Genomic DNA, 18,755 nt, shown 5'->3' on the forward strand with positions numbered 1-18,755 from the left:
AAGGTGATCATTGAAAAGAAAGCACAGCAAGTTCTACTAGAAGCCTTTCAAATCTCATCTGGTTGTTCAAATAAATCCCATGACCCTCAACTTTGTTACACTATTCTCAGCCGAATAATGAGTCTTCCCTCAGGTGAAACATAGGCTATAATCACCCATACTCATGCAAGGCAGCAAAGGTCCAGTGGGCAGGGCCCTGGGGAAATGTGCTGTACTGTTTCTTATCCAGGGAACAACCTGTTACAGCTAAATCCCTATGATATGATTGACATTTTAATATATTACTCTCGCAACCCTCAAAGTACCTTGAGTGGGAGTAAGTATTTTCTCTGTTCTTCAAATTCAGCAACATAGGCTCAAAAATGGGAAATCATTTGTCTACGGTCCAAGAGTGGATACATGGTGGGATCATGAATGACCTCAGATACATCCAACTCTAAAGTTATGTTTTTTTCCTACTATTCTCCTCTGCTGAAGTAACTTGCTTCTATCTTCCGACCTTCTTGTGTGAGTTCATGAGCTCTGCTTACAAAGATAAGCATAGGTGTAAGAGGCAACGATGTCCTACCACTTGGGACAAGCCACTCCTCAAAACTCCTCTACTATGTAATGACATAGATCATAGATCTTCTAAAGGAGACAGAATCCTGTTTCTTGGAAAAGATCTAAAATAAATAAAAATGAGATTTCAGTAACATCCAAAGATCTTTCAGGTCTTCGAGATTCCCTCTTACTTATTCAACAAGAATTAATATAGAATCTTGTTAGGGGACGGTAGAAGAAACAGAAGATAAAATGGTTCCTGTTCCTAAATAAAATTTCAAAGTCTAGAAGGGGAGAAGACATAAGCAGATATTCAGAGTGAGGCATGTGACATGATGACTTAAAATTCTGGATAAGTCATAACCGTGGAGCACAAATGGTGGCAGTAGTGCCATTGTGGGTAGAACAGTGTGGTTATCAAAGTCCTCCAGAAGAAAATAAAGATTTTTTTCCAGGCAGTTATAAATGGAGACAGAAAAGTATGTACAAAAACTAAACCAGAAGCAATCCAGTGAGTTCAAACCAATCACAAAGGGGTACGTGTGGCGGGATAGCAAGATGCCCTGTGAGAGTGCTTTGGAGGTAAAACTGGAAATGCAAGGCAGGTTCTGAACACCAAGAGTGATGAAGGCGGCACCGAAAAGTTGTCTTAGGATGCTATGGGCAAAGATGCCAGAGGGGAGTCTAAAGGTTAGATTTGTGTTTCAGAAAAGTGATTCTGGCTCTCATTGTGGAGTCAAGTGAAGAAGGAAAAGGAGTCTGTGATGGCACTCATGGATTTGTGTCTATAGTGGAGAAAACCCTTCCACCAATGTTTACTCCAACTTTTATATCTCTACACTAAATCTCTAGGATCTTATGGGGTCAAAGGTGAAGTTGACCCCACAAAACATAAGCCAATCTTATATTTTCAGAATCAGAAAGATGTACTATGACAGGGGTGGGGAGAAAGATACTGAGTAAAACACTATCATTTCATAAGTGAGCAGACTGAGATGACAAAGACAAACACAGCTACTGTAAGTGTCCAGAAAGTGAAGGCATCGGCATTGCCTATTCTCCCTGTCCAACTATCAGGGAAGTGGGCCTGAGGCATGGATGGACGACTATGATACACCCAGTCATATTCTCTTATTGGTGCAGGCAGAGCACTAATGTAATGTAATGTAAGGGAAACATTCTATTGCTTGGGATGAGTGCCTGTCCTAACATTCAGGACACTTTATAGAGCTCTTGATCTCCCTTTCATCATATTTAAGTCGGAAACTATGAATGAGGATTTCCAGGGTGAGAAGAAAATTGGGCAACCTCATGGTGCAGTGACAGAATGCTCTTAGTAGTTAATTTAGTCTGTCCCAGTCTTCCAATGCTTAGAAATCAAGTTTCCTATTCTCTAAAGTGAGGTTATAACACCTACATTCTCAGGTTGTTGTAGGAGGATTCTGTAGGATGATTTTGTGTTACTATCTACTCCAAAACTACATAGGAAATGCAGCCTTCAATCTGTATGAAATCACATCCACAGTTGGCTTTCAATCCTTTCATATTATAAGCCAATTGTTCTCACAGTGTGGTCCCTGGACCAGCAGCACTAGCATCACCTGGGAACTTGTGAGCAATGCAAATTCTCAAGCTCCCCTGCAGAACTGGAAACTAAAAGTGAGCCCTAGAAATCTCTGCTTTAGCCATATCTCCAGGTGTTTCTGATATACATGAAGTTTGATAATAATTGGTATGGCAAGCTGTGGGCCTAGAACTGTCTTCAAGGATGACATTGCTGCTATCTATCATTCCTGAGTGGGTGTTTTGGACTAACCCTCACTTGTTCCTGGGCCCTATTTTATTTGCATTTCTACCATAGACATGCTAGTGCAATGAAATTGTGGTGCCCTTCCAGATACTGTTGAATGGAGGGAAAGTGGGAAGGGGACTGTAGAGAGAAAATGGACACCAGAATAAGCCTCTTTGCTTTAATGAGTCAGGGATCCTAGAGCAGGAGACAGAGGCTGGAATGTTCAAGTAGTGGGAGAAACAGGGGTAGCGGCCATCGTAGTCATCAAAGATATCAAACCATTAGATATCATCAAAGGTGTTGCTGCTGTTGCTGTTGTTGCTGTTGTTGCTGTTGCTCTTGCTGTTACTGTTGAAGTTTTCGTAGTCTTTGAGCGGACACAGAAAGAAGGATAAGCAGAACGTTTGTCAGCTGGAACACAGCATGCCTTACGTTTGCCGCACATTACCCAACCATGTTCTGAACGCACCTCTTCAGGTTTGCACGTCTTCTTACAAATTCCAATGTCGTTTAGACACCTTTTCACATACAAATTACCTGAATAAAGGAATTATATAGATTATTAAGCCTAAGTATTTATCACAGGAGGATAAAAAATAGCAATAGTTTTTGAGCACTGTTTATTCAAGTGCCTTTCCAGTTGCTTTAGCATGTTTTTCCTAATCATAAATACCTACTTTGAGGTTTAAGTGAAATTTTATAAATATAAACACACATAGAATTCTTTAGATATGTGTATGTTAGAATACACACACACACACACACAAAGTGTAGAAACAGGAAGACATACAAGTATGTGATGTGTGTCGATGTATGTCACTTATGTTCCAGAGACAGAGGGAGAAATCAGGCAATTTAAACTCATAGAATTTCAAGGATGCAATAGGTCTAAAACATTTTTTGAGACAACCATGAGAGCATTATAATTTCCTCTTATCCACTATCAATTTGAACATTTCTGCAAATTCTAGGGAATATAAACTACAATCTCTAGAGGCGGGCTATGGAGTTATTATATAACCCTCCACCCATTAGGAAATTATACTAAAGAATATTAGATTATTTCATTGTGTCTTATGTAAAAGGTGGGACTGAGTCCAGTGTAAAAAACAAAATCATACATGAAAAACTGTTCTCAAGATGGAGAAGGACTTTCTAAGTTAATGGAAGAATGCAAAGAAAACACCAATAGATTTGACATCATGAAAATGAAAATTAGGTGTCTCAAATAAATAATGCATTTTAGAAGCAACCAATATATTTGAAAATATTTGCAAGAAATATGAAATACAAATGTTAAAAATACAAATACTCCAATAGTAACCATTGGTAATATGTGCCAGTTAACTTAGAAGAAATAATATCCTTGGACCAAGCAATGGAACTTCTAAAATTTACCTATACAAACAGAGAATCTCACAATGATATATTAATAAGGTTGTATAATGTTATTTACAATACTCACACATTAGAAAAAATCATCCAAATGGCACACAATTAAGGACTCTCCAAGTTAATATTGGTACAAAAATATGACAGAATTATAAGCATCTACTGCAAATTGTATTTTCAAGGAATATTCAAAACCTGTGAAAATTTTCCTGATAGAATCTTAGGTAAAAAAATAAAGCAGGTTGTAAACTCATATATCAGTTGGTTACAAGTGAAAAAAAATGCAAGCAGTGATGAAATGTGGCCAATTTATTTCTAAATAACTTTCAGTGTTCTTGTCTTGGTTTTGTAAATATAAGCTACAGAATCAATTAAAAATAAATGCTTACACAAACAGAGCTGAAATCTGATACAGATTTGAAATAGTTTCCACACAGAGTTTTTTTTTCCTTTTCCATTTTACAGTCCTATACATATATAGAAACAGCCTTCCCTGTTCTGTTAACAACGTGCAAGAACAAACAAACAAACAAAAAATCAGAGACCTTCTCTGTAAGACCAAGAACACTGGGGGAAGTAATATTATGTAATTGTTACCTCAGGAGGGAATATCGACCACAAAAAAAAAAAAAAAAAAAAAAAAAAAAAAAAAAAAAGGGTGAAATGAGGCAGAGCTTGACTGAACTGACCTGAAGTGACAGGATAGAAGTTTGGGATTTCAAGATGATTTCTACCTTTGGAGGCAACTTTATGGGATTTGCCTTACCCTACTCCCCAGCTCCGATCATAGATCCTGCTCTACCCTGAGAGCCTTCAAGTTTCTTAGAACAGTGGTGGTCTGAAGAAGTAGGACAAATCTCAGCCCTGCTCCCAGTGAGAAGCCAGACCCCATTTCCACAGACCACTTAGAAATAGGGACTCCATGTGCAGGACCCTGTTCTAGGCCAGTGTTTCTTCTTCCCCAAGATTCTGTTTACCTGAGACCAATTGGGCCAGGAGCATAAAAACTGCAAGGGTGAACAGTAGGGACTTCATCAGGAGGCAGTGGGTTCTATAGAGTCCAGAAGTCTCTATTCAGTATGACTCTGAACACAGATCTTTATTGTCTTTCTTAGGTGGGGTTGGGCTCAGCCAGTAGATTGGGAGGATGTAGGATATGGTGCCAACACAGCTTCGATCTATTGGCCAGCAACTCTAATTGAGGCATCACTGTTCAAGAGTCCTGTGCTAGGCATGCCTTGGGGGAAGGATAAAGACTTAGAAGAGAAGTTGCAAACTCTGCTGAAGTGTATGGCAATTTGGAGAGAAAGAATTACAGGAAGAAATCATGCTGCTCTACCAAGGCTGGGTACTCCTAGCTGTTTTTTCACAGCCTCCAGTGTTAGTTCTATCAGGGTTCATCTTACTGCATGTAGCAGTCTGGTCACCTCTCTGTCTCTCCACCTAAAATACAATGTCTTTCTGATCACTTATGACATATTATTCATATATATATATATGTAATTCGTTTCTGTATATTATTCTTTTCAGAGAAGGATAGAAGCAATTGTTTTTTAACTGATCAAATTAATGCTTTGTTGATGATCTGCAAATTTAAAAAGGCTTTTATAAAGCAATAAATAACTGCTCAAAGATATACGCACAAAGAAGTCTTGTCACTCTGTAGAGTAGCATAAAATGAAGTGCATCCATATGTTTAATTCTGTGCTTCTGTTAAAAGGAGTGCAGCAGATTTTATCTTATTAAACATGTTTTGAGTAAAAAGCAACATTTTAGAACAACATGCATAGTAATGATTCCAATTTATGTGAAAAAGTTATATGTATGTGAATATAAGTAAATGCATGAACTAAAAATGCAAATCACATGTCATTCTAATAAAAGTTGTGTTCTCTGGATGGGATTGAGTTTAAGGTGGCAATCAAAGAGAATTTTATTTGTGTTAAAGTTTTTTTTTGAGTGCCTGACTATATTGTGACTGAAAGCTATAAGGTCCTAGAGGTTTTGTTCTTTGAGAGGAGTTTTTAGTTTTTTTTCATTTCAAATTTTTGAGATATAATTGATTAAACTGCATTATTTAGAGTGTATAATTTGATTAACTTGGCAAAAGATGCACTGGTGAAACCATTACCATAATCAACATAATGTTTCTCATTCCTCTTTGATATCCACTCTTTCCTCTTCCCTTCCCTCCCTCTACCTCCATGATACCCAGACAACAGCTGACCTGCTATTTGTTCTTGTAGCTTTCTTGGCATTCTCTTGAATATTATGTAAATGAAGTAATATAGCATGAATACTTTTCTGCTTGGCTTTTTCCATCCAAGGCAATTATTTTGAATCATATATGTTTCATGTACTAATAGTTAATTCCTTTTTATTGCTTGTATTCCTTTTTATGCATATATGATCATTTATTTATCCATTTACCCCCTAATGAACATTATGATTGTTTTCAGATATTAGCTATTACAAATAAAACTGCCATTGAAAATTTGTGTGCAACTCTTTGTGTAGCCATATGCTTTCATTTCTCTTGGATAAACAGCTAGAATTAGAATGACGGACTCACAGGGTATGTGTATGTTTTACTTATTAAATATGCATATACTATGCTTTTTCCCTTTGAAAATTGCCCTTTCTCTCTGTCCTAAGATGTCTCAGTGTTGTCCTTATCAAACTGATAGTAAACGTTCCATGTTAATTATGGATGTAATAAACCTCTGTGTTCCATAGTTCCTGTAAATATTTTTTTCTGGCATGCAAAAAAAAAAAAAAAAAAAGAGAAAAGAAAAAAAAAAAAAAAAAACTACCAAATTGTTTTCCAAAGTGGTACCATTTTATATTCCCACTAGCAATATTTGAGAGTTCACTTTTTCCCCCACATCTTTACCAATATTTACCATAGTTTTCTGTTTTTGCTTTTTTAGTTTTAGCTATGTGTTTTATTTATTTTTGTTAAATTTTAATTTTTTTTTTATAGATTTAGGAATACAAGGGCAGATTTGTTACATTGATATATTGAGTAGCAGTAAAGTCTGGGCTTTTAGTGTAACCATCATCACAATAGTGTACATTGTACCAATTAGGTAATTTCTCATCCCTCTTAGATTTAGTAGTATTTGTTTTATGAATCTGGGTGCTCCTGTGTTAGGTGCATATGTATTTAGTAGGATGGTTATATCTTCTTGTTGAATTGATCTTTTTATCATTATATAATGACCTCCTTTGTTTTATTTTACTGTTGTTGATTTAAAGTGTGCTTTATCTAAGTATAACTACTCCTCCTCTCATTTGGTTTCTGTTTGTGCAGAACACCTTTTTCCATCCCTTTACCTGAATTCATGTCTTTATTAATAAGGTGAGTTTCTTGTAAACAGCATATAGTTAGTTCATGTTTTAAAATCTATTTTGCCAGTCTATATCTCTTCAGTGGGGGCATTTAATCCCTTTTTATTCAAAGTTAATATTGATATATGAGGATTTGTTCCTGTTGTAATGTTATTTTTTTTACCTAGTTGTTCTGTAGTCTCAATTAATTGTTTTATAAAACCTGTGAGTTTTATACTTTTGTGTGTATTTATGATGGTGAGTACTGAACTTTAATTTTGACTTTTAGAATTCCTTTGAGCATTTCTTATAGGACTGGTCTAGTGATGATGAGTTATCTTAGCATTTGCTTGTCGGGAAAGACTTTATTTCTCCTTCATTTATGATGCTTAGTTTAACAGGATATAACATTCATGTTTGACAGGTTATTTTTCTTTAAGAAGTCCGAAAATTAGACCCAATCTCTTCTGGCTCATAAGGTTTCTGCTGAGAAGTCCACTGTTATTCTGATGGGATTTCCTTTATAGATGACTATATACTTTTCTCTTGCTGATTTTAGAATTTTTTTCCTTCATGTTGACTTTAGACAGTCTCATGACTACATATCTTGATGAAGTCTGTCTTGTAATGTATCTTCCTGGCGTTCTTTGAGCCTCTTTTATTTAGATGTCTAAATCCCTAGGCAAGACTAAAGAGGTTTTCCCCAGTTACTTCCTCAAATAGTTTTTCCAAACTTCTCACTTTTTCTTTTTCCCCAGGAATACCTGCGACTCATAGGTTCAGTAGTTACTTTACATAATCTCAAACTTCTTGAAAGTTCTGTTCATTTTTTTAAATTCTTTTTTCTTTATTTTTGTCTGACTGGGTTAATTCAAAAGAGACTTGTCTTCAAGTTCTGAACCTCTTTCTTCTGCTTGGTTTAGTCTATTGTTAGAGCCTTCAACTATATTCTGTAATTTCTTTTTTTCTTTTTCTTTTTTTTTTTGGAGACGGAGTCTTGCTCTGTTGCCCAGGTTGGATGAATTTTTCATTTACAGAAGTTCATTTTTAAAAAACTATTTAGGCTGGGCACAGTGGTCTCACACCTGTAATCCCAGCATTTTGGGAGGCCAAGGTGGGCAGATCACTTGAGGTCAGGAGTTTGAAACCATCCTGGCTAACAAGGTGAAACTTTGTCTCTACTAAAAATTAAAAAAAATTATCTGGGTGTAGTGGCACACATCTGTAGTTCCAGTTACTCAGTAGGCTGAGGCAGGAGAATCACTTGAACCCTGGAGGCAGAGTTTGCAGTGAGCCAAGATCGCACCACTGCACTCTGGCCTGGGCAACAGAACAAGACTCCATCTCAACAACAACAACAACAACAAAAATAAACAAACAACAACAAAAAAAACTATTTTAAAAAATCTATCTCTAGTAGATTTTTCATTCATAACCTGAATTGTGTTTCTGATTTGTACTGATTTTTTACTTTCTCTTGGACCTCACTGAGATTCTTTAAAATCAATATTTTGAATTCTTCGTTTGGTATTTCAAATATTTCATTTTGGTTAGGGTTCATTGTGGACGAGTTAGTACAATCCTTTGGGGTGTTGTAACACTCTGTTTTTTCATACTTCCAGAATTGTTTCTTGGGTTTCTTCTCATTTGGATCAACTATCTGTTCTTATTTTTAAATTTACTTTCATTTGGTCAGGACTTTTTCCCCCTTGAGGATGTGATTATAATATACATTGTGTAGGGTTATTTGGCTTTGGTTCTGGGTGCTTTCAGTGGCAAAGACTCTGTATGAGTTTCTTGATTATAAATAGTCTTTGTGTGGTGGCTTTCTCAAATGCTGGTTGTAGTAGTGATATGCTGGGCTAGGCCACCACCTCCTGCAGGGCCAGAGTACAGAAGTCTCAGGAAGTTTAACTTGTTTCCCTGTGCTGAGCACTTGTGTCAGCCAGTTTTTTATTGGGTTTTGCAGTTAGACCTCCAGGCTACTATGTGGTGCTTATGAATAAAATCTGGGCAGAAGCAGGTGGGTATATGCTTGATCTTTGTTTACTGGGAGAAGCTCTCTGTTGCCTCAGGCCAGGGGCAGGTCTATGGAATATACACTAGCCTGAGCTCCCTGCTCAGCCCCTAAAGGGGAGGATAAAGCTGGGTGGAGCTAAGCTGTCAAACCTTCCTTCAAATAGCTGATTGGCAGGCACAAACACCAGCACTTGCGGTAATGACGGGGAGAATAGCATATACTCTGTATGAATTCCTTGGTTATAAATAGCCTTCATGCGGTGACTTTCTCAAATGCCAGTTGTAGTAGTGATGCACTAGGCATGTGATGAGGCTAACAGTTTCCTGCAGATCTTGCGTGGCAAAAGTCTTGAGACGCTTATCTTTTTCTCAAGCACTTTGCACTTGTGTCAACACTTCTATTGGGTTGTGCAGTTTGACCTCCAGGCCAGTAGGTGGCTCTTGCAGTTAAGAGCCAGATGTGGTGATAGCAGGGAGTTTATATTTGATCTTTGTTTACTGGGAGAAATACTATTGTCTCAGGAAATGGTCTGTCTGTGGAATGCACACTGGCATGGGCTCCATTCTCAGCTCCAAAGTGGGGGCAAAATTGGGCACAGCTTTGCCCTCAGATTTCCCAATGGCAACCGCAATCATTAGCCCTGACAGGAGTGTCAAGGAGTTATGTAGACTTTTTATGATTTCCTTGGTTGCTAATAGCTTTACTGTAGTGGCTCTCTCAAATGCCTGCTATAGTAGTAACGTACTACTTATACTAGTAATGTACTAGTTGAGTGGGCTCAGGGTCTCTTGGGTAGCTGGGGCATTGTGGGGAATGGTGGCAGCTGAGGTCATGGAAGCTCATCTCCTACCTGAACGTACTGCCATTGTCTCTTGCTTGCTTTTGGTTTCTGTGTGCATGAGATGTCTTTTTCTATCCCTTTATTACCAGTCTATGTGTCTTAACAGGTGAGGTGAGTTTCTTGTAGGCATTATATTATTGGGTCACTTTTTAAAAAAATTCATTCAGACAATCTGTACGTTTTAAATGGAATATTTAGTCCACTTACAGTCAAACTTAGTATTTATGTATGAGGACTTTTTCTTGTCGTTTTGGTAATTAGTTTTTGGTTGTTTTGTATAGCTTTTTTTCTTTTTTTTCCTCTCTTATTATTTATAATTATGGTTTAGTGGTTTTCTGCAGTGGTAATATTTGGGTCTTTTCCTCATTTATGCATTTGCTCTACCAGTGAGTTATACTTTTGTGTGTTAAAGAAACAAAATCAGAAAAGAAAAAAGGAGACATCACAAATGATATCACGGAATACAAAAGATCATCAGAGACTATAATGAACAACTATACACTAATGGACAGGAAAATCTAGGGGAAAAGGCAAATTCCCACACATATACCAGCCACCAAGATTAAATCAGGAAGAAACAGAAATCCTGAACAGACCAATAATGTGCAATAAGATTGAACTTGTAATTAAAAATCCCTGAAGAAAAGCCCAGGATCAGATGCATTCACTGGTTTACCAAGTTCTAACAAATGTATAAATAACTAACACGAATCCTCCTCAAACTATTCCAAAAAATTGAAAAAGGAATTCTCCCTATAGCATTCTAAAGGCCAGCATTACTCAGATACCAAAACCTGACAAGAACACAACAAAACGAAAGAAGCTACAGGCCAGTATCCCTGATGAAACGTAGATGCAGAACTCCTGAACAAAATACCAGTAAGTCAAATACAACAGCACATCAAAAAGGTATTATGTCGTAATCAAGTGGCATTTATCCCAGAGAAGCAAAAATTATTCAACATATGCCAGTTGATAAACATGATACATTAACAAAATGAAGGACATAAACAATATGACCATCTCAATAGTTGCAGGAAAAGGCATTTGATAAAATTCAACATCACTTCATGATAAAAACTCAAAAAATTAGGCACAGAAGGAACATACCTCAACATAATAAAGGTCATATGGCCGGGTGCGGTGGCTCACACCTGAAATCCCAGCACTTTGGGAGGCTGAGGCAGGCGGATCACGAGGTCGGGAGTTCGAGACCAGCCTGACTAACATGGTGAAACCCCGTCTCTATTAAAAATACAAAAAAAAAAAAAAATTAGTTGGGTGTGGTGGTGGGCACCTGTAATCCCAGCTACTTGAGAAGCTGAGGCAGGAGACTCACTTGAAACCAGAAGGCGGAGGTTGCAGTGAGCTGAGGTCGTGCCACCGCACCACACCCTGGGCAACAAGAGTAAAACTCCATCTCAAAAAAATAAAATAAATAAAGGTCATATACAGCAAACACACAGCTAACATCATATTGAATGGGGAAATGCTGAAAGCCTTTCCTTTAAGAACTGGAATAAGACAAGATGCCTGCTTTCATAATTCCCATTCAACATAATACTGGAAGTGCTAGATAGAGCAATTAGACAAAAAAAGAAATAAACAGTATCTAAATGGGAAACAGGAAGCTAACTTATCCCTCTTTGCAGATTACATAATTTTATTTAAAGAAACCTGAAGACTCTGCCAAAAAACTCTTAGAACTGATAAACAAATTCAGTAAAGTTGCAGAATGAAAAATCAACACTAAAAAATCAGTAGCATGTTTATATGCCAATAATGAACTAACTAAAAAAGAAATCAAGAAGGCAATTCCATTTACAATAGCTACAAAAAATACCTAAGAATAAATTTAACCAAGGAGGAGAAAGACGTCAACAAGGAATACTCCAAGACATTGATGAAAGAAATGGAAGAGGACATGAACAAATGGAAATGCCTCCCATGCTCATGAAAAGGAAGAATCAATTTGGTTAAAATGACCATATTCCCCAAAAGAATCTACAAATTCAATTCAATTCTTATCAAAATACCAATGACATTTTCCACATAAGTAGAAAAATTAATCCTAAAATGTGTATGAAACCAAAAAAGAGCCAAAACAGCCAAAGCAATTCTGAGACAAAAGAACAAAGCTGTGGCATCACACTACCTGCCTTCATAATACATTACAAGGCTATAGTTCTTATAGCAAAACAACATGGTGTTGGTATAAAAATGAACATATAGATCAATGGAACGGAATAGAGAATCTGGAAATAAATTCATATATTTACAGCCAAGCAATTTTCAACAAAGGCACCAAGAACATCCAGTGGGGAAAGGACACACTCTTCAATAAATGGTGCTGGGAACTGGATATTTATATGGAGAAAAACGAAACTAGACTGCTATCTATCATTATGTACAAAAGTCAACTCAAAATGGATTAGAGACTTAAACCTAAGACCCAAAATCATAAAATTACTAGAAGAAGACATAGAGGAAACACTCCAGGACTTTGGTCTAGGCAAATATTTTAAGACCTTAAAAGCACAGGCAACAAAACCAAGAACAGACAAATGGGACTGTATCAAACTAGAATAAACAAGGGACTCAACTGAAAGCAAAAAAACAGAAATAAAAACAAATAATATCCTTGAAAAATGAGCAAAGAACAAAAATAGACATTCTCAAAAGACATACAAATGGTCAACATATACATGGAAAAATGCTCAGTATCACTAGTCATCAGGGAAATGCAAATCAAAACATTGTTTGACTCTCTGTTTTTAGACACATACACATTAAGGATTGTTATGTCTTCTTGGAGAAATGACCACTTTATTATTATAATAAGGTAATATTTTTTCCTCCATCTTCTTTCAGGATTTTTTCTTTATATTTTGTTTCATGGAGCTTGAATATGACGTGATTAGGGGTTTTTGTTTTTGTTTTTGTTTTTGTTTGTTTGTTTGTTTGTTTTTTTCATTTATCCTACTTAGTATTCTCTGAGCTTCTTGGATCTGTGGTTTGATGTTTGATATTAATTTGGGGAAAATGTTCTCTTTTTTTCATTTTAGTCTTTTAAGCTTTTTTTCTTTCTTTTTATTTTACTTTAAGTTCTGGGATACATGTGCAGAACGTGCAGGTTTGTTACATAGGTATACATGTGCCATGGTGGTTTGCTGCACCTATCAGCCTGTTATCTAGGTTTTAAACCCCATATGCATTAAGTATTTGTCCTAATGCTCTCCCTCTCATTTCCCCCTACCCTCCAACAGGCCACGGTGTGTTACATTCCCTTCCCTGTGTCCATGTGTTCTCATTGTTCAACTCCCACTTATGAGTGAGAACATGCAGTGTTTGGTTTTCTGTTCCTGTGTTAGTTTGCTAAGAATGATGGTTTCCAGCTTCATCTATGTCCCTGCAAAGGACATGAACTCATTCTTTTTTATGGCTGCATAGTATTCCATGGTGTATATGTGCCACATTTTCTTTATCCAATCTATCATTGATGGGCATTTGGGTTGGTTCCAATTCTTTGCTATTATAAATAGTGCTGAAATAAACATATGTGTGCATGTGTCTTTATAGTAGAATTATTTATAATTCTTTGGGTACATACTCAGTAATAAGATTGCTGGGTCAAAGGTATTTCTGGTTCTAGATCCTTGAGGAATCACCACACTGTCTTCCACAATGGTTGAACTAATTATACTCCCACTGAAAATTTTCAATTGTTGTTTTAAATATTTTTTCTGTTCCTTTCTCTTTCTTCTCCTTCTGGTATTCCCATTACATGTAGGTTACAGCTTTTGCAGTTGTCCCACAGTCCCTGGATATTCTTTACCTTTTTTTGTCTTTATATTATTTGCTTTTCAGCGAGTAAAGATTTTTCAGGCCAAAAGTGAAAGAAATCAATACAGAGAATAAGTTGGATATAGAAGCCACTTTTGATGGCTTTGCTAATTGTGGAGTGATTATATTAATATCTGATGTATTTGACTCCAAGACAAGCAGTATTTACTAGAGATAATGAAGGCCATTTCATAATGATGAAAGGGTCAATTCATTAGAAAGACTTGATGTATCTAATAATAGAACTTAAAAATACATGAAGTAAAGATGGACAAAAGTAACTTGAAAATAGACAAATCTGCAATCAGTTGGAAATTTTATCATTCACTGTTGGTTATCGGTAGCATAACTAGACCAAACATTTAGTAAGAATGTAGCAAATGGCCGGACATGGTGGCTCACGCCTGTAATCCCAGCACTTTGGGAGGCCGAGGCGGGCAGATCATGAGGTCAGGAGTTCGAGACCAGCCTGGCCAACATGGTGAAATCCCATCTCTACTAAAATACAAAAAAATTAGCCAGGCATGGTGGCGCACACCTGTAGTCCAAGCTACTCGGGAGGCTGAGGCAGGGGACTTGCTTGAACCCGGGAGGCAGAGGTTGCAGTGACCCAAGATCGTGCTACTGCACTCCAGCCTGGTGATAGAGCAAGACTCTGTCTCAAAAAAAAAAAAAAAAAAAAAAAAAAAAAAGAATGTAGCAAATCTGAATAACCACCTCTATCTAATTAACATGTATAGAACACTACATTCAATAACTACAGAATACCCATTTTTTTTCGCATGCACATGGAGTGCTTACTGAGATGGACAGTGTTGATTCTTTAAAGAAGTCCCTATAAATGTCAAAACACTAAAATATTGCAGAAATAATTGAAAAATAGCAAACAATTAAAAATGTGATATCTAGAAAAACATCAGTATTAAGCTGGAAACCAATAAAAATAAGATGTTAAGAAACATACCAAATATTTTGAAATTAACTAGCATACTTTTATTATTTAAAAGTATTTAAAATTTAATTAAAAATTTAAAAAGTATTATTTAAAATTATTTAAAAGCCATGTGTTAAAGATAAAATTATAGGAATAATTAATATGTATTTTGAACTGAAAGATAGTAAAATACAACATTTTATAATGTGTGAAATACAGCTCCTGCCTCGCTTAATGGAAAATCCTTAGCTGTAGATGCATATCATCAAAGAAGAAGGGTTTACAAACAAGAATTTTTTTCTTTACCTACTAGGGTTTCTACTGGGAATGCAAGGATATTTTAAAATAAAAAAGTAAATCAATGTATAGAGTTAGTTGGCCGGGCGCAGTGGCTCATGCCTGTAATCCCAGCACTTTGGAGGCCGGGGCGAGCAGATCATGAGGTCAGGAGTTTGAGACCACCCTGGCCAATGTGGTGAAACCCCGTCTCTACTAAAAATACAAAAACTAGCTGGGCATGGTGGCTCACGCCTGTAGTTCCAGCTACTTGGGAGGCTGAGGCAGGAGAATCTCTTGAACCCAGTAGGCAGAGGTTGCAGTGAGCTGAGATTGCACCACTGCACTCCAGCCTGGGCAATAGAGGGAGACTCCGTCTTGGAAAAAAAAAAAAAAGAGTTATTGTATTCCCTTGTTATCATTTTTATTTCCATAGGGTCTTCAGTGATATTCTTTGTTTTATTCCGCATGCTGATAATTTGTGTCTTCCTTTGTCAGTCTTGCTGAAGGTTTGTCAATGTTATTGATCTTTTCAAAGAAGCAGCTTTTTATTTCACTGATTTTCTCTATTGTTTTTCTGTTTCCAATTTCATTGATTTGTGCTGTTATCTTTATTATATTCTTTCTTCTGCTTACTTTGCATTTAATTTGCTCTTTTTCTAATTCAGGTGAGAGCTAAGATTATTGATTTGACATTTTTCTTCTTTTGTAATATAAGCATTTATTGCTCTAAATTTCTCTCTTGGCACTGCTTTAGCACAAATTATGAATATGTTATAGGTTCATTTTTATTTAATTCTATGTATATTTTATTCTTATTGAGACTTCTCTTTGACTTGGAAGTATGTTGTGTAATTTCCAGGTGTTTGGAGATTTTTCTGTTTTATTTCTGGTATTGATTTGTAGTTTGATTTCACTGTGTCAATCATATAGAAAATAAACTTTGTGTGATTTAAATTATTTTTAGTTGGTTGAGTATCCTTTTTTTACTTTTTTTTCTTTTTTTTTTTTTTGCCTAGGATATAGTCTATCTTAGTATATAGTCTCTGAGCTCGAAAGGAATATTTATTCTGCTGTAGTTGAGTGGAAATGCTCCTTAAATGCCACGTGGATCCTGTGGTTAATGTTGTTGAGTTCTTCTATTGCTGTTACTGATGTTCTTTCTTGTTCTATCAATGCTGAGAAGAAGTGGGTGGTGATATCCCGATTGTGTTTTGCTTATTTCTCTCTTTAACTCTCTCAGTTATTGCTTCACATATTTTGCAGCTTTGTATTTTGCAGCATACAAATTTAGGTTTGCCGTATCTTTTTGGTGGATTGGACCTTTTGTCACTTTTTTCATCGTAATTTTTTTTGATGTTCGGAAGTCTACTTTATCTAGCATGAATATGGTCACTCCTGCAAACCTTTTATTAATGTTTGTATGGTATATCTTTTTCCATTCTTTTACTTATAACCTATTTATGTCATTATATTTGATGTGAGTTTCTTAATTGTTGGGTCATCTAAAAACGTACTTTGCCAATATTTATCTTTAAATTTTCACGTTTAGATCATTTAAATTTAATTAAATTATTGATATATTAATGCTTAAATCTTTCATTTTTTTGTTTCCTTTTTGCTTCTTTGTCTTGTTTTTCCTGCCATTTTGTGAGATATTTTTCCATGATTTAGAATTCCATTTTCATTTATCTACAATGTTTTCAAGTGTACCTCTTTGTATAGCTTTTGTAGTGATTGTTGTGTGTGCTACATTATATATCCATAACTTATTACAGTATACTGGTGTATCATTTAACCACATCAGATAAAATTTAGAGATTTTATCTCCCTTTATGTCTCTACGATAACCCCCATTTCTAATATAATTGACTTAAATATTTTTTCTACCTATGCTGAGAATCACAATAGAGGGATAATTTTTGCTGTTACTGTCAAAAATAATTTAGAAAACTAAAAAGTAGGTAAAAAGTTTATTGCATTTCTGATGTTTTTGTTTTTTCTCTTCTTTTTTCCTTATGTTCCAAGATTCCTTTTTTTAAAAAAAAATAAACAAAAAACTTTCTTTCACTGTGGAGGACTTCCTTTAGCTATTCTTTTAGGTATATCTACTAGTGATCACCCCCCGCTTTTTTTTTTTTCCAGTTTCCCTTCATTTGAGAATGTGTTTATTTGGTCCTCATTCTTGGAGGATATTTTCTTGGACATAGATATCTGGATTGAGACTTACTATTCTTGACGCACTTTAAAAATATTGTGCCACTTCCTCCTGCCCTTCGAAGTTTCTTATGAGAAATCTTTGAATTGCTTTTCTTCTCTTCTGGAATTCTAATAAAGGTATTTTGGTTCATCTATTGTTAAACTGGTGTTTCCATGTGGAAATGAGATCTGGGACTTCCTATTCTGCCATCTTGCTGATGTCACCCACTGTTTTTATTTTTCTGGAAATAGCTCAGCATCATTTGTGTCATTGTTCCTCCTTAGATAACATGTCCTTTTCCTCTGGCTACTTTTAAGATTTGTTCTCTGTCTTTGGTTTTCAGCAGTTTGAAATCCACTGTGTCTAGAAATTTTCTTTGAATTTGTCCTAATTAGACCTTGCTGAAGTTCTTGGATCAATTTTGCTATGTAGGAGGCTATTAGCTCTTATTTCTTCTGCTTCATTCTCTCCTTCCCTTCTTCTGGGGACCCAGTTAAACCCATGTTGAATTATTCGATAATATCTCACATATCTCTGATGTTGTATTCAATTTTTCTTTTACTTTTTTTCTCTTTGTGTTCATTTGGGAAATTTCTATTCAAATGTTCATTAGAGTTTCAAGTAAAGTGATTGTTTTCTTTGCTTCTCCCAGTCTGCTGTTCAGTCCATTGAATGAATTATCCATTTCTGATATTGAGTTTTTAATTTGTATTGCTTTGTTTTGACTCATGGGTAAAATTCTCTATCTTATCAGTAAACACCAGTACTATTTACTTTCCCACCATATTCTTTAGCATATTTCTATCAGAGTTATCTTGAGTTTCTGGTTGATAATTCCATTGACTGGTTGATAATTCCATTGATAATTCAATTCCATTGACCGGGTGTTGATAATTTCCTTTCTGGACAATAAGTTATATTTTCTTTCTTTTTAAAAATATGTCATAACCTTTATTGTATGCCAGACATATAAAAGTTCAGTAGAGTTTTCAATAAATAATAATTACCTCCAAAAGGTAATTAATATTCTGTCTAGTATTGTTCTTCTGTCAAGTTGCTAGAATAGTGAGTCACTCTGATTTGTTTCTGAGCTGGTTGCAGCTTTAGCTAAAGTCACCTTACCAGAGACTTCAAATATTTTAAGGTTGAATCAAAAATATCTCTTCAGCAGAGCCCGGAACCTGGGCATTTTACCAAAGTAATTTACCTTACTAATTCTCTTGGTTCTTAAATGGGTTTATGTTTTATTTTTAACTCCTAATCCACCTAAAACTAAATTTGAGCAAAGGTATAGGATGACTTTATGAGGAAAAAAGTGTTCAAACTGAAATTGGATGACCACTTTTAACTGTTTCACAGAGGCAATCATATATGAATTAAGAATTTTCCATTTCTTTTTTTCAGCTGCTACTTTGTTCATGAGGTTTCTGTTATTTATTATAGTCTAATAGCAAAAGTGAAACTTGTTTGGTAAAGAAAAATAAAGCAGGAAAACAAGCTAAAAGAAAATCAGTAACTTCCTCCACCAAAGCAATGTTTATACTATCATGTAAAACTTCACAGATGTGTTGGTGCGTATGTGTT

At 35.7% G+C, this 18,755-nt stretch overlaps 1 protein-coding gene across 1 annotated transcript; it reads right to left on the reverse strand.

Annotated features, from left to right (window-relative positions):
• Positions 1-2,558: 2,558 nt before the first annotated feature.
• On the reverse strand, positions 2,559-4,762 carry DEFB126 (defensin beta 126). The gene is made up of 2 exons (XM_001111242.5): positions 4,705-4,762; positions 2,559-2,872 (listed from the first exon to the last, which is right to left on the reverse strand). Exons 1-2 carry the CDS (start codon positions 4,760-4,762, stop codon positions 2,559-2,561), a joined length of 372 nt encoding a protein of 123 aa, XP_001111242.1.
• Between the last annotated feature and the right edge of the window lie 13,993 nt (positions 4,763-18,755).

The sequence above is a fragment of the Macaca mulatta genome, chromosome 10 (genome assembly GCF_049350105.2).
Source record: "Macaca mulatta isolate MMU2019108-1 chromosome 10, T2T-MMU8v2.0, whole genome shotgun sequence".
NCBI lineage: Eukaryota > Metazoa > Chordata > Mammalia > Primates > Cercopithecidae > Macaca > Macaca mulatta.